Genomic DNA, 13,955 nt, shown 5'->3' on the forward strand with positions numbered 1-13,955 from the left:
AGATTTATTTCTTATAAATTATCAGTTTGAGCCCTATTAACCTCGGGGTTATTAGAGGCTTACATGGTTGTTAATTTCAAGATTAATAGAAATAGTTGAGGTGCGTGCAAGCTGACCTGAACACTAATATTAATATTAATAAAAAAAAAACCATACCAATTATGCTACGCTACATGTAAGATTTTTATGTTAATTTTTAACTTAAGAAAAAAATATCACATCTTTGGATATAATGAAAGACAAATTTAAAAAATATATCAAATGAAAAATATAAAATAATTATTAAAACTAATTAAATGTTAAAGCAACGAGCTAACCTTCCAAATAATATTTTATTCTGGTTTCTTTTTATATTTTATATATTTTTATTTATTTTATACTCGATGTTAATTCTAGTTGTTAAGAATAAATATTTTTTATTTTTTATAAATGAATAATGCAAATATAATTTATTTATATAAAATAAAAGTTGAAAAATTAAAGATAAATTAAACATGAGGAAAACAAACAAAAAAAATATTTTGAATTAAAACATAGAATTTGAAAAAACATAAAAAAAAACAATAAAAATAATCATATTTGGATCATTAATACTCAAAATACAATTCTTAAGGATATGACAATTTGTTTAATGACACAGTGACTATCCAAAAAAATTACCCATAAAATTACCTGTAAAAAGTTAAGCTTAATTCAAGAGTCGGATTAGAATCGTGGTTTTAAAGAGTTAACCAGTTTTGATTATTTTAGATTTTTTCTTAAATCTAAACCTATTCCAGATGTTTATATAAACATCTTTTAGGCAAATTCATGTAGTCTATTTGAGCTAAATCTTCATTTATTAATGTCAGATCATTACCATCACCTAAATGCTTAGAATCCCTTGTGTTTATAAGCTCGACTACATCATTCTCTCCTAGTTATGGGTATCAAAAACTTATTTTTTAACTTATTTTTCACTTGAAAACAATAAAAAACATCATAAGAATTTCAATAAATCCATTTTAACCTGAAACACTCTCTAATAAGAATTTCAATAAATCCATTTCAACCTGAAACACTCTCTAATAACTTTTAAAGGCAAAAATTAGATAAATAAAAAAACTTATGACTCTTGATTTATTTATTTTTAGTATAGCTAAAAAGCAATGCAACCTCCATTGAAATACCCTTAAAAAGACAGATCAATTAAAACCAAGTTTACTCTTTGTAATGATTGGTATGTAGTTAGTCAATTATTTTCTCTCTCCTCAATCTTTTTATGATGACTATTTTCAATATCTAAAGGCGGAAACATGACAACAAATAAAGTTAGGATCTTAAATGTAAAATGCTAAAACAATAGGGATCAAATAATATATAAGCTAAAACTTTAAGAATCAAAGTGAAGTTTTCCAAGTCAAAATGAAAAGAGGTATTTTCTATTCTTGTTCTATTTTTTTTTTAATTACAACAAAAAAAATTCTATTTTATGGAATTTATATTCAATTTATCATCAAAATATTTTTTAATACTCCGTAAATGTGAGAGCATACAAAGCGGAAGAAATCTCAACACATTATACCATATTTATATAATTTGGGATGGTAAAATTGCAAATAAATAAAGTGGGGAGACTAAAATGAAAAACAATTCTGGATGAACAGTGAATATCCATGTAGATTCCCCCTAGAAGATAAGTTTCTTTTATTATTATTATTATTATTATTATTATTATTAATAAATCTGACAGACTTTGAGGTGCATGGCTCAAGTCACTCGATTACTTGACTTGGATTGCATAATTGCTATTTGCGAAACGCTCTGTCGTTTAAGCCCTATCACCTCACCGCAACAACATTTGAAAAGGGTCCTCTATTAATACTTAGAATACAATCAAAATTCATTATTTGTTCTTGAGTCTTGGCGGGAATTTATTTTAAGTTAACATCCAAAACCAGCACTAATCTACAACCGTTTCCTCATCAAGAACACGACGTTCTATGTTGCCGACTAATGCACACTAGATGTTTGATATATTAACACAGTGAACTCCAGTTCACATTTTCCTTAAAATCTCACACCACTTGCAATGAATATCACTCGTCTTTCGCGTGCCATAATCCCCTTCAACCATCAAGTTCGCTACTTTGTTAGAGACCCATTTCCTAACAAGCTCACCCATTACCTCCGCCGTGCCGAGCTAATTAATTCAATTAGACTTGTTCTTCGTTCAGACAATCCCAATTCACTCCAAATCATCATCAATACTCGTCTTTTGGACACTTTTGTGGTCACTCAGGCTCTACGTTCTGCACCTAATGCTGATGCCGCTCTTTCTTTTGTTGATTCATTAAAGAAAATAGATAATACAGCGCATCTTTCTCGGCATCAAAGTACCCTCCATGCGCTGGCCACGGTGCTAGCCAGGTGGCAGCGGGGTTTGGAACTGAAAGCTTTGATTGGTGAAATTAATGAGGGGAAATATGGTAATGTTCGCTTTAGTTTTATGAACCTTATGCAATGGTATGCTGCCACTGGAGATCTAGAGGCAGTTTTAGATGTTTGGAAGCAGTATAGAAACGGTGATAAGCGTGTGTGTACTGAGTCATATAATATTGTCATGAGTTTGTATGCTCAGAAGGGGAGGGATTGTGAGGCTGTAAGGGTTTTTTATAGGATGATTCATGAAGGGGCGATTCCGAATTCTAGAACATATACAGTTATGATTGAGCATCTTGTTAATTCGGGGAAATTGGATCCAGCAATTGAGATTTTTAGTGTATTGCCGTTAATGAGGATTAAACGAACTTTAAAGCAGTATTTGGTTTTGGTTGAAGGGTTTGTGGGTTTGGAACGGTTTGATGGAGTTAGAACTTTGCTGGATGAAATGCGGGCTGATGGGAAGTTTCCTGGCCGTGCCATGCGTAAGGCCCTACATTGTTTGCGAGGGGCAGGGTTCGTTGAGGAAACAGAAGATTTTCTGAAGGAAATGTTTCCGGACGAGAGAATCAAGAGTATAAGCACTTGTAGGGATATCAGTTTTGGTGAGGATGCTGATGAGGATGAGGATGAGGAGACTGATGAGGATGAAAACCATGGTGGTGCTTTTGCAGATATACAAGAAGTTCGGTTGAAACCATGGTTGGACCCAAGAGCTTTGGCTAAGGCCTTGAATAAATGGAGCCCTGATGTGGTGTCCGCATTGCAGGATGCGAAATTTGTTTGGACCACTCGGTTGGTTTGGAAAGTTCTTAGAAACATTAATTCACCAGAAACAGCTTGGGATTTCTTCTGTTGGGTTGCTTATCAGCCGGGATTCACTCATGATGTTTATACAGTTCAACGAATGATGACACTTTTAGCGAAACATGGAAAGGTTGAATTGGTTGATCAACTCATAACCAAGATAAGAAGTGAGGGAATGAGGTTGCCTTTTAGCACCATCAGATTGATTATTGACTTCTGTGGTATTTCAAAGAATGCCGATGCTGCTCTAAAGGTCTTCCGCGAGGACAGAGCACTCTGTGGTCCCATAACAAAATATAATCTGATGCTTTTGTATTCATCTCTCATACGAACATTGACCAAGTGCAAGAGAGATTCTGATGCCATTGACGTGCTTGAAGAGATGATTTTATGTGGGATATGCCCAGATATTCAGACATTTTCTGGATTGATGTATCACTTTGCATCGCAAGGAGATATTAAAACCGTGCAGAAACTGTTAACAATAGTTCGGCAGAGCGATGTAGAACCAGATGCTTACATGTACAAAGTATTGATCCAAGCTTATTGCAAATGTGATAGAGCTGCTCTTGCATGGAGGATTTTTGAAGACATGAAGAACTCAAATTTGATACCTGATGTTGCAACAAAAGATTTGCTTGTGAAGAGTCTTTGGAAGGAAGGCAAGCTGAAAGAGGCTGCCACTGTGGAAGAAAGCTGCGACGGAATAAATTCTGTCCTTCCACTTAAACAGCATGGTCATAAATGGACATTGAGCTCTGCGGATCTCGCAAAAGTCTATAATCTCTATTCAAACAGTTTTAAGTTGAGCAATGGCCACTAGCTAGTGTTTGCTATGGATTAAGAAAATAAGCAGTGGTCACTTTAAAAACCATATGTTTGCATTCCATTATATCATAATATTATAGAAAAACAATGCCTTCTTCCTTTGCTCTTCATCTGGATTTGAATTTATTAGTGTATAATCCTTCCCTTTGTGACTACAAAAACAAATGGAGTTCTAAATTATTTTATATGATAGATTATGTCTAGATGAGTTGCTGGTAAATGAACAGAAATAACCCGAACAGGTCATTCCTCATTAATTCCGGTGGTACTGCTTGTGGTCAAATGGATCAATTCAAATGCGACTGCGTAAATCTTGATTCTGACACTCGTTTTTGAGCTTTGTTATTATGCTGAACAAGGGCCCTGCACTGCGCTCAACTTTTTTTGGCTTTTTTTCCCTTCCCCCTTTTTGGTATTGATGTCGGGATGAAGTTCCCGCAGAGAACCACTACGAACAGCAGTTACTGGGTGCATTTCAGTCTCTTCTTGTACATCTTCGTTTCTTCCCAGCAGCAAACTAATGAGCCACACGTGAGTTTTCTCGACAGACTTTTGATTTAAATTCATTTTATTGATTTATTCACTACCATTTGAGCTATGAATATCATATATTTTTAGCTATAAAACATTTATTCATATCAAAATTAAACATATTTGTAATTCAGTATTCATTTATACTTAGATTAAGAAATATTATAACTTAAATCAATAAACTTTAAGTAATATAAGATAAAACTTAAATATGATGGCTAAAAGTAATAATATTTTTTATTTTATTATATAATTTTTATTAATCAGTTAATTTTTAGTGATTATAATACTACATAATAATTTATTAAATTAAATATTTATATTTTTTTAAAATAAAATGTTGAATATTTATTTTTCTTAATAATTTTTTTATTCTTCATTATGATATGACACAACTTACACACTTTAATTTTGAAAAAGAAAATGGAATCCATATTCTCCCATGTATTTTTGAAGTTATGATAGCTTAGGAAAGAGAGAATGCCGTGTCTCTCTCTCTCTCCTCCTTTCTCAAGCCACTCAAGGATAAATGTGAAAGAGATAATTGATCCTTTGATTTGGTCGCAAATATCAGACTGGAAAATCCTTTCGTTTGCGCTCTCTGTCTTTTTTATGCTGTCTGTTGTGATTATTTTGCAACAAATGTAATCCAACTTGATAGGATATTTCTGACAACTCAGGCAGCGAGTAGGCAGTTTTGTGGACAGACCAACTGAGTTGATTCTACAGAGCTTACTTTATTGGTCAGACTCTGATGCTACAGTAGGGAAAAAGTTTTTAAAAATCATCTGTGTAAGCAATCCTGGAGCCATCAAATTAGTTGTTCGCTAAACATTGGCCCTCTGACTTCCATGGACTTCTGTCATGATTGATTCCTTTTGGTGTATTAACTTGTCAGCCAAGAATATAATGTGTATTTTAGGGGAAAAAAATTATTTTTTTTATTTTTTATCATGTCTGCATCAAGGAGAAGATAACCAAGAGAATCATTCAAATCAAAGCTAAAGACAACGCCTCTGTGTATTCATTAGAATAAAACCTCCAGGCTAAAAATGCTGCTTAGCTTTTCTATCAACCTTAAGCGACACTTGGCGAATTACGTTTTTATTTAGTTCATCTGAAAGCTTCTTTCAAAATCTGAACCATCCAAGCTTATGTTCATGGCAATATCTTTGCTCCCTTTCTTTTCCACACAAGCTCTTCTTCTCTTGATCCTTTTATTTTCCTCCACATATGTCACCTCACAAGCACCACCTGCCTCAAACTTTTCATGTACTGTTGATTCACCGACCACATGCTCTACATATTTCACTTACCTTGCCCAGTCACCAAATTTCTTGGACCTCGGAAACATTTCTGATCTATTTGGGGTCAGTCGTAAGGAAATAGCAAATGCAAGCAACCTGGAGTCTGAGGACACCCCATTATTTCCAAATCAACTTTTGCTTGTACCTAAACCTTGTGGTTGCACAGGTAACCGATCTTTTGCCAACATAACTTACCAAATCCGGCAAGGTGAAAGCTTCTACTTGGTTTCGACTACTTCATTTGAGAACCTCACCCGTTCGCAAGAGGTGGAAGCTTTGAACCCCAGTCTGACTCCAACCCTCTTGCATGCTGGTGACAAGGTTATATTTCCTTTGTTCTGTAAGTGCCCTTCAAATACTCATTTGGAGAGCGGAATTGCTTATCTCATTACTTATGTGTGGCAACCTAGTGATGATCTCACGAAAGTTGCTGCTAAATTTAATGCCTCTGAACGTAACATTGTGATTGAAAACAACTATGTGAACTTTACTGCTGCAGTCTACCTCCCGGTATTGATCCCTGTGTCCCAGTTGCCAGTTCTCTCTCAGCAATACCCCTCTCCTGAAAGAAGAGAATCCAGGAATCGTTGGATCATCATTGTTGCTGCTAGCATTGCAAGCGCTCTTTTGATCTTCCTTTTGATTGCTTTTCTGGCCCATAAACGTCGTTCATATAACAGAACTAAAGCTTTGGATCGCGCTGGATCTTGTTTGGAGACCAGCGATCTCATTCAAACAAAGGAACTTACAAAACTGGAGAGTTTTGAAGCAAAGATCACACCAGATAACCTGCTTCCAGGGGTTTCAGGCTATCTGGGCAAGCCGATCATTTATGAGGTTAAAGAGATCATGGAGGGCACGATGGATCTAAATGAACATTATAAGATAGGAGGATCAGTATATAGGGCCAAAATCAATGGCCGGGTCTTGGCAGTGAAGAAAACCAAGGATGATGTCACAGAAGAACTAAAGATTTTGCAGAAAGTCAGTCATGCAAATCTGGTTAAACTAATGGGGATGTCATCTGGATTTGACAGAGAAGGAAATCGCTTCCTGGTCTATGAATATGCAGAAAATGGGTCGCTGGAAAAGTGGTTGCATCCCACCTCTGAATCTTCCTCATACTCTGCGGGTTTCCTCACTTGGAGTCAAAGGTTACATGTAGCACTAGATGTGGCCAGTGGCCTGCAATACATGCATGAACACACTCAACCAAGAATCATTCACAAGGATATTCGAACAACTAATATTCTTCTCGATTCCACATTTCGGGCGAAAATAGCAAATTTCTCAATGGCTAGACCTGCCACAGACTCATTGATGCCAAAAGTTGATGTATTTGATTATGGAGTTGTTTTGTTACAATTGCTTTCTGGAAAGAAGGCCATGGTAACCAAAGAAAATGGCGAGATTGTTCTGCTGTGCAAGGAAATCAAAGCCGTCTTGGAAATTGAAGAGAAAAGAGAAGAGAGTCTAAGAAAGTGGATGGATCCCTGCTTGGAGAGGTTTTATCCCATTGATAGTGCTCTGTGCTTGGCAAACTTGGCAAGGTTGTGCACTCTGGAGGAGTCTTCAGAAAGGCCAAGCATGGCAGAAATTGTCTTTAACCTCACAGTTCTCACTCAGTCATCTCCTGAGACATTTGAAAGATGGACAACTGGGATGGAAACAGAAGATTTTACTCGACTCAACAGCCCTGTCACAGCTCGTTGATTTAGCATAGAAGTAACTGGGCTGACAAGTCCAAGTAGATCTCCTACATCCAATTCTTGCAATGAAAATCAGTGTACATTAACAATCTTTCAGTTTAAGTTATGGATGGTTTTATAGTGTGAATAGAGCAATGTTTAACCTCATAATGAGTTTATATTCTGGCTTATTTTCAATCTATAACATAATAGAACTGTAAAGTGAAAGTATATATGCTACTGCATCTGTCAATTGAACACTATATAGGTCAACATTTACATCAGAAATTGACCCCCCTCCACAAATATGGTTCTGATATATTTGCATCAACTTGAATCTTCAACAGTGAGGAGACTATTTCACCCATACATGGTCTACTTTCTGGTTCTTGTTCCAAGCAGGCTAGACTCAACTTCACCAGTCGCAGGACAAGTTTCATACTACACTTCTCCATCAGACAAGGATCTATAAGGCCACCAAGTTGAGCTTCTCCTTCATCTTCCTCCATAATTGAAATTATTGCTTCCGATAATTGCATTTCTTCTTCATCCTGTATAAAAACTGCTTCCTTTCCAGTTACTAATTCCAGCAGAACAACCCCGAAAGCATATACATCAATCTCAGGAGCCACCAAGCCATATTCTACATACTCAGGAGCCATGTAACCTTTTTCCCCCAACGCCCACCTCATTGAAAAATTCATGTATTCTTCTTGCTTTGCTGAATGTGCACAGCTGAAGTTAGCAATTTTAGCCCTTAAATGTCTGTTGAGCAGAACGTTGCTGCTACAGATGCGCTTGTGCACACATATAGGATCAGTGAAGTTGTGAAGATAGTGAAGCCCATTAGCAACATCCAAGGCAATCTGAATCCTAAAATTCCAACTTTGAACTTCAAGACAATCCTTTCTGCAGAGCCAATCTCTCAAAGAACCATTCTCCATAAATTCATAGATAAGGTAGGAACCCTCCTGATGCTCACACGCAGCATAAAGCCTTATTAAATTGAAGTGGTTAATATTTCTCAGAAAAATCACCTCATTAGATACATCTTTGCTCATCTTTTTTATCGCTACTACTTGTCCACCGAGTACCCCTTGATAGACGGAACAACTCAACCTATTTTCGGTGCTGAAATCTTTGGTGGCCACCCTTAGCTCCTCAAATTTGTAGATTTTCAACCCCTGATCTACCTCAGCAACGTGATGTCGGAATTCTTCTGACATAGATAATATCTTTTTCTCCTTTCTATCCTTCCGAGCTCCACATATTTTCTTTTTGTAAAGCAACAAGACCATAGATAAAATGAAGGACATGACTAGAAAGGAAATTCCAATTGTGATTGTTCTTTGAGATCCCTTACCTGGTCTCTCGATCCGATGAAATGGATTGTGAGGAGAAGAATTGGGCGGTAGTGGATAGTGAATTATGGTTTGAGAGCTTGAGGGTTCATTTGACAGTGGTATAAGAATAGTGGTAAAAGGAAAAACAGTTGGATTATCTTCAGTGAACCCATTTGCATAGGTTACACTGTTTGTGCTCGCATTGAATCTCCTACTGACATTACGAACTTCATCACCCCAACTGACCAAGTAACTTAATAGATGCTTTGTGCCATTTTTGGTTTGATTGCTAGTAGGGCAAGCACATCTAAGTGGCACCTGCAGTTTCATACCAATATCCAAGCCAAATTCGCTATAATTGTTTTCGTGAATAAGAGAGCTACAAGTTGCTAAACCCTCATAAGTGTAGTTGGCAATTGTAAAATATGTATCATAATTACTTGGAATTGTGTAAGAGGTGTTGGCCTGATAGTATTTCCCTGAGCAGGAGCAAAGCACAGGAACTATTACCTCTCTATCTGTTCGGAAGACAGCTGAGCTTGAGAAATTGTTGATGCGAGCAAGCTCAAGTGGGTCTGCAGAGAGGAGGTTTGAAATACTAGAGATTGTGTTATAAGGAGGCTGAGATTTGTAGATGAGAAAGGCTTGGCAGGATCGATTCCTGCCGTTGCAGGTGTAGAGAAAAGCTGGAGATGGACTCGTTGCATCGCTGTTATCACAATCCATGACCGCGTTTCCTGAATAACTTTGTTGGGCATGGAGATTTGGAGATAAAAAGAACAAAAATAGGAGACTCAGAAGAAGCTGATTCATGTTGGATGCCACTTTTCAAAAGACTTGCAGATTTGAAAAATTGAAATGAGAGAGTGTGAACTTTGAAACTCAGCTTCCCTGGATTCATTAGTAACATTAAATAATTTTGTTGTCTGTATCAGCTTGGCAGAAGGTTTTTATAAGAATATCAACTTTTATATGGTAGGTATATGGGGTCGTAAGGCTCTAAATTAAGACCAAATCAATTACAAATAATTGAAAAGAGGAAAAATATTCGAAGTCCGTTGCCTTTTTCTTCAGTTTCTGGAGTATTTTATCAGGTTCATGACATGAGCAGCAGACAAGAGGTTGCAGAGAGATTAGAATAACTAGAGAATACATTGCATTCTCTTGAATCAATAAACAATTCCAAATACTTATGATTTATATGATAGGAAACAGCTTCGACTACAATAAGGTGTAAAATATCAAGAAAGAAGTTATTGAAGGAAGGATCAATAACAGAAGGTTGTCCTGAATATATTATACTAGCATTATTGCGAGGGTAGAATCGATGTCACAACCAGTGCTTCCAGGTAAATGACTTGAACAGTTCATCTGGTTACCTGTTCCATCCTACCCTGAATGGGCTAGGAATACCAAGAAGTTGCAGCTAGAAATTGGAAACTGCATCTGTGCCGTTTGATTCCAATTTTAATTCTTATCCATAAGAGTACAAGAGCATGTTAAAGAAGGGCAAAAAAGAAAATCTTGTAATTTTAGCTTTTTTTTATTTGTTTATGTTCATTCCAACTGGGTAGCTAAACTCATAGCAAAAATAGTTATTGAGCACGATAAAAGCTATTTTTATCTTTTTTTGTAGCAAAAGGCAAATATAGCAAAAAGCAAATGAAGACGTTGGCAACCGTTTTTTTCTATGTTGATTTATATCCGTTGGCCGACATTAATGTTTTTCATTTAAAAGCAGAACCAGTCGAAGGAGGAAGATAACATTTAAGCAAAATAGAAAGAAAAAAACTTATTTGCAAATTTTACCCTTCTTTCTGATTTAGAAACAAGAATTAATCGTTCTCCGGTTAATTAATAATATCGATTGTGTTAATTAACTTAAATCAAAAAGTATATTTACTTAAAGATTTTTTCTATTTTTATTATTTTTTTTGCATATCTTGATTTTTATTTGCTATCTGTAATGATTTTTATTTCTTCGTTATTTTATGTTTTTGATATGAGTTAAGGAAAACAATTTTTATTTGTATGGTTATCTTTGACAAAATTGAAAGGAAATAATGATAGTAGCTGATATTGATAAAAATATAGAGTGAATATTTTAAATTTATTTTTTATTGTCTATTTTAATTTGAGGTCAATTATATTTTATCTTGTTAAAAATACAACTAAACCAAGTGATTAGATTAATTGTATGATTAGATTAATGTTAGAACAAGTAGAAGGCAATTCTTATTATTAATTCACATGTATGGAAATTACAAAATTGTTAGACATTGAATGTGAGCTTCCTTTATACCCTTTTATAAGGTTTTAACTTGATTTTTTTTTTTTAATATAGATGGATTCAAATTTTCTAAGCTCTTTTACCAACTTTCTTATGAGCAAATCAAAAGATATTCTCTCTTAACTAAGTGATTCTAATCAATTAATTAATGACTTAATATACTCGAATTTAAATGATAATACAATAAAAAAATTACAAAGAAGTAAAAACTTCTCACAAGAAGAAGATTGTTTACTTGTCTCCATATGGTTAAATACAAGTAAGGATCTAATTACAGGAGTTGAATAATAAACAAAACAATTCTAGGCCTGCATACATGCTTACTTTGTAGAGAATGGAGGAAACTTGAATAATCGTTTCCAAATAAGCATCTCAAGTAGATGGCAAGAAATAAATAGAGAAGTCGGTAAATTTATTGGATTTGTTACTCAAATTGAAAATAGTTAGTAAAGTGGAATGATCGAAGAATCAAGGGTAATTTTAATATTCATTTCCATGTTAAATTATTTAACATTATTTAATTAATTTATTTTTTTACCAGATTAATGATACTTAGCAAATGTATGCTTCTTGCATTGGCAAACAATTTCAACTAGAATATTGTTGGGTTATCTTAAGAAAAGAACCCAAATGACAATTTAAACGTGTAAGTCAACATCAAAGGTCAAACAAGAAATAAAAAAATCATGTCAATGCAAGTTTGGCTTCATCAACTCTATTTACCCCTGATTCTGTTAGTTCAGGAGAAGATAGTGAACCATTGATTTATTAAGATAGACCAATCGATCAGAAGGCTATAAAGGAACAATTTAAATGTAGAGAAGAAAAAGATAAAGTTAGGGAAGTAACTGTAACAAATCTCTTACAACAATTCAGGGATACTTTAGTTGAAATTGAGGATTAAAAGAAACAAGATAGAAAAATTATGTTAGAGCAACAAGCCATGATGATTCAACAAGTCAAGAGAAACAAGAATTGGAAAGGATTGATAAAGAAGAACAAATTATGAAAATGAATATTTATAATTTGGATCCAATTTCTGCAGTGTATTTTCAAAATAGAAAGTTATAAATTATGCAAAAGAGAGGTTTTAATTTTTAATTAACTTTGATTGATTTATTGTAATGTAATGTATTTTTAATTAAATATGTAGAAAATTCTTTGTTATTTTAAATATATTGTTATGAAATTAATATTAATTCATAATATTTTTTTGAAGTTCCTCTAACACTTAAAAATAATAAGTAGGATTAATTAACTTAAAAGATAACAACCATAATGAAAAGAAAAAAAACATAAAAAACTTGAAAATTAGGATAACATAAGAAGTTCAAATCTAAAGACTCTACTCGTTGCCATATTGTTCCCATAAATGTTCAATCAAATCTTCTTATAGTTGAGAGCTAGTTGCTCTATTCCTAATTCCATTATGAGTTTGAAAAAAATTATGTAGTTTTGGTATTTCACTATGTGACACTGATATAAAGGAATTGACTTTATATTCATGGTCAAATCTAAGGTTCATTGCTCTTTCATCATCAATAATCATATTATGCATTATTATGCAAGCTTTCATAATATATGCAAGCGTTTTTTTATCCCAGTATCGAACAGGTCCATGTACAATTGCAAAACAAGATTGGAGCACCTCAAATGCCCGTTCCACATCCTTTCTTGCAGACTCTTGCTTGCTTGTAAAATATTTTTTCTTTGCTTCTAATGGTTTTAGGATTGTCTTACCAAAAGTTGACCAATTAAGATAAATCCCATCTGCTAAATAGTATCCCATTGTATATTCATGCTCATTAATTATATAATTGACAGGAGCAGTATGACCTTCAGCAAGTGCAGCAAAGATAAGTGACTAATTAAGAACATTAATATCATTTAATGATCTAGACATTCCAAAAAAGGCATGCCATATCCAAAGATCTTATGAAGCCACCGCCTCTAGAATTATAGTTGGTTCACGACGATAACTAGTATACATCCCATGTCATGCAATTGAGCATTTATCTTATTTTCAATGCATACAGTCAATGCTCCCTAACATTCTTGGAAATGCACGCTGCTCTCCAATTAATAATAATAGACAAATATCGGCCTCGTTTGATGCCCTTAGATACCAATCACCAAAAATTTCTACAATTGCTTTGACAAAAGTTCTAAGACTTTCTATTGCAGTAGTTTCTCCAATTCAAAGATATTCATCAATAAGATTTGCAGGAATACCATATGCAAGTATTTTGTGAGCAGCAGTTACCTTTTGAAGGCAAGGTAAACCAAGAACACTAAGAGCATCTGCTCTTTATTTGAAATATGGATTATGAGCTTTCACTGCATTTGTGATCCGAAGAAAAAGACGATGATTCATCCTAAATCTTCTTTGAAATTGATTTTTAGTGAATTTAAGATTTTCAGCAAAATAATAATTATATAACCTTAACTCACCTTCCTTTCTATTACGATTGACAATATTATAACCAAGAATAGAGCCACAATACTCCGTTCTTCGCCCTTAATTATTCAATTCTTCTTTAGTAGCCACAACGGTAGCAACTTGAAAAGCTAACATGGGAGTGTCATCATCAAAATCAAAAGCATCATAAAAATTAAAATTAGAATGATTTATCATGAATTTTAATAGTGGTAGCAACTTGAAAAGCTAATACAGGAGTGTCATCATCAAAATCAAAAGCATCATAAAAATTAAAATTATAATGATTCATAATGAATTTTA

At 34.3% G+C, this 13,955-nt stretch overlaps 3 protein-coding genes across 4 annotated transcripts; 2 read left to right on the plus strand and 1 right to left on the minus strand.

Annotated features, from left to right (window-relative positions):
* The first annotated feature begins 1,886 nt into the window (after positions 1–1,886).
* On the plus strand, positions 1,887–4,163 carry LOC105107634 (pentatricopeptide repeat-containing protein At5g66631-like). Its single transcript, XM_011001636.1, has one exon. The coding sequence runs from the start codon at positions 2,072–2,074 to the stop codon at positions 4,049–4,051; it is 1,980 nt and encodes a 659-aa protein (XP_010999938.1). The 5' UTR covers positions 1,887–2,071; the 3' UTR covers positions 4,052–4,163.
* Positions 4,164–4,994: 831 nt separating this feature from the next.
* Positions 4,995–7,845, plus strand: LOC105107635 (protein LYK5-like). Of its 2 annotated transcripts, XM_011001638.1 has the most exons (2): positions 4,995–6,234; positions 6,394–7,845. In XM_011001638.1, exons 1-2 carry the CDS (start codon positions 5,742–5,744, stop codon positions 7,605–7,607), a joined length of 1,707 nt encoding a protein of 568 aa, XP_010999940.1. In that variant the 5' UTR covers positions 4,995–5,741; the 3' UTR covers positions 7,608–7,845. The 2 variants fall into 2 exon arrangements, with proteins under 2 accessions (XP_010999940.1, XP_010999939.1); XM_011001637.1 differs by having other exon boundaries at positions 4,995–7,845.
* Positions 7,846–7,863: 18 nt separating this feature from the next.
* On the minus strand, positions 7,864–9,805 carry LOC105107667 (lysM domain receptor-like kinase 4). The gene has a single exon (XM_011001679.1). It carries the CDS (start codon positions 9,736–9,738, stop codon positions 7,864–7,866), a length of 1,875 nt encoding a protein of 624 aa, XP_010999981.1. The 5' UTR covers positions 9,739–9,805.
* Positions 9,806–13,955: the final 4,150 nt, after the last annotated feature.

The sequence above is a fragment of the Populus euphratica genome, unplaced genomic scaffold (genome assembly GCF_000495115.2).
Source record: "Populus euphratica unplaced genomic scaffold, PopEup_1.0 scaffold165.1, whole genome shotgun sequence".
Lineage (NCBI taxonomy): Eukaryota > Viridiplantae > Streptophyta > Magnoliopsida > Malpighiales > Salicaceae > Populus > Populus euphratica.

Excerpts from the sequence above, each read along its gene's own strand:
- LOC105107667 (XM_011001679.1), bottom strand. The coding sequence starts at position 9,738 with ATGAATCAGCTTCTTCTGAGTCTCCTATTTTTGTTCTTTTTATCTCCA.
- LOC105107635 (XM_011001637.1), top strand. The coding sequence starts at position 5,742 with ATGTTCATGGCAATATCTTTGCTCCCTTTCTTTTCCACACAAGCTCTT.
- LOC105107634 (XM_011001636.1), top strand. The coding sequence starts at position 2,072 with ATGAATATCACTCGTCTTTCGCGTGCCATAATCCCCTTCAACCATCAA.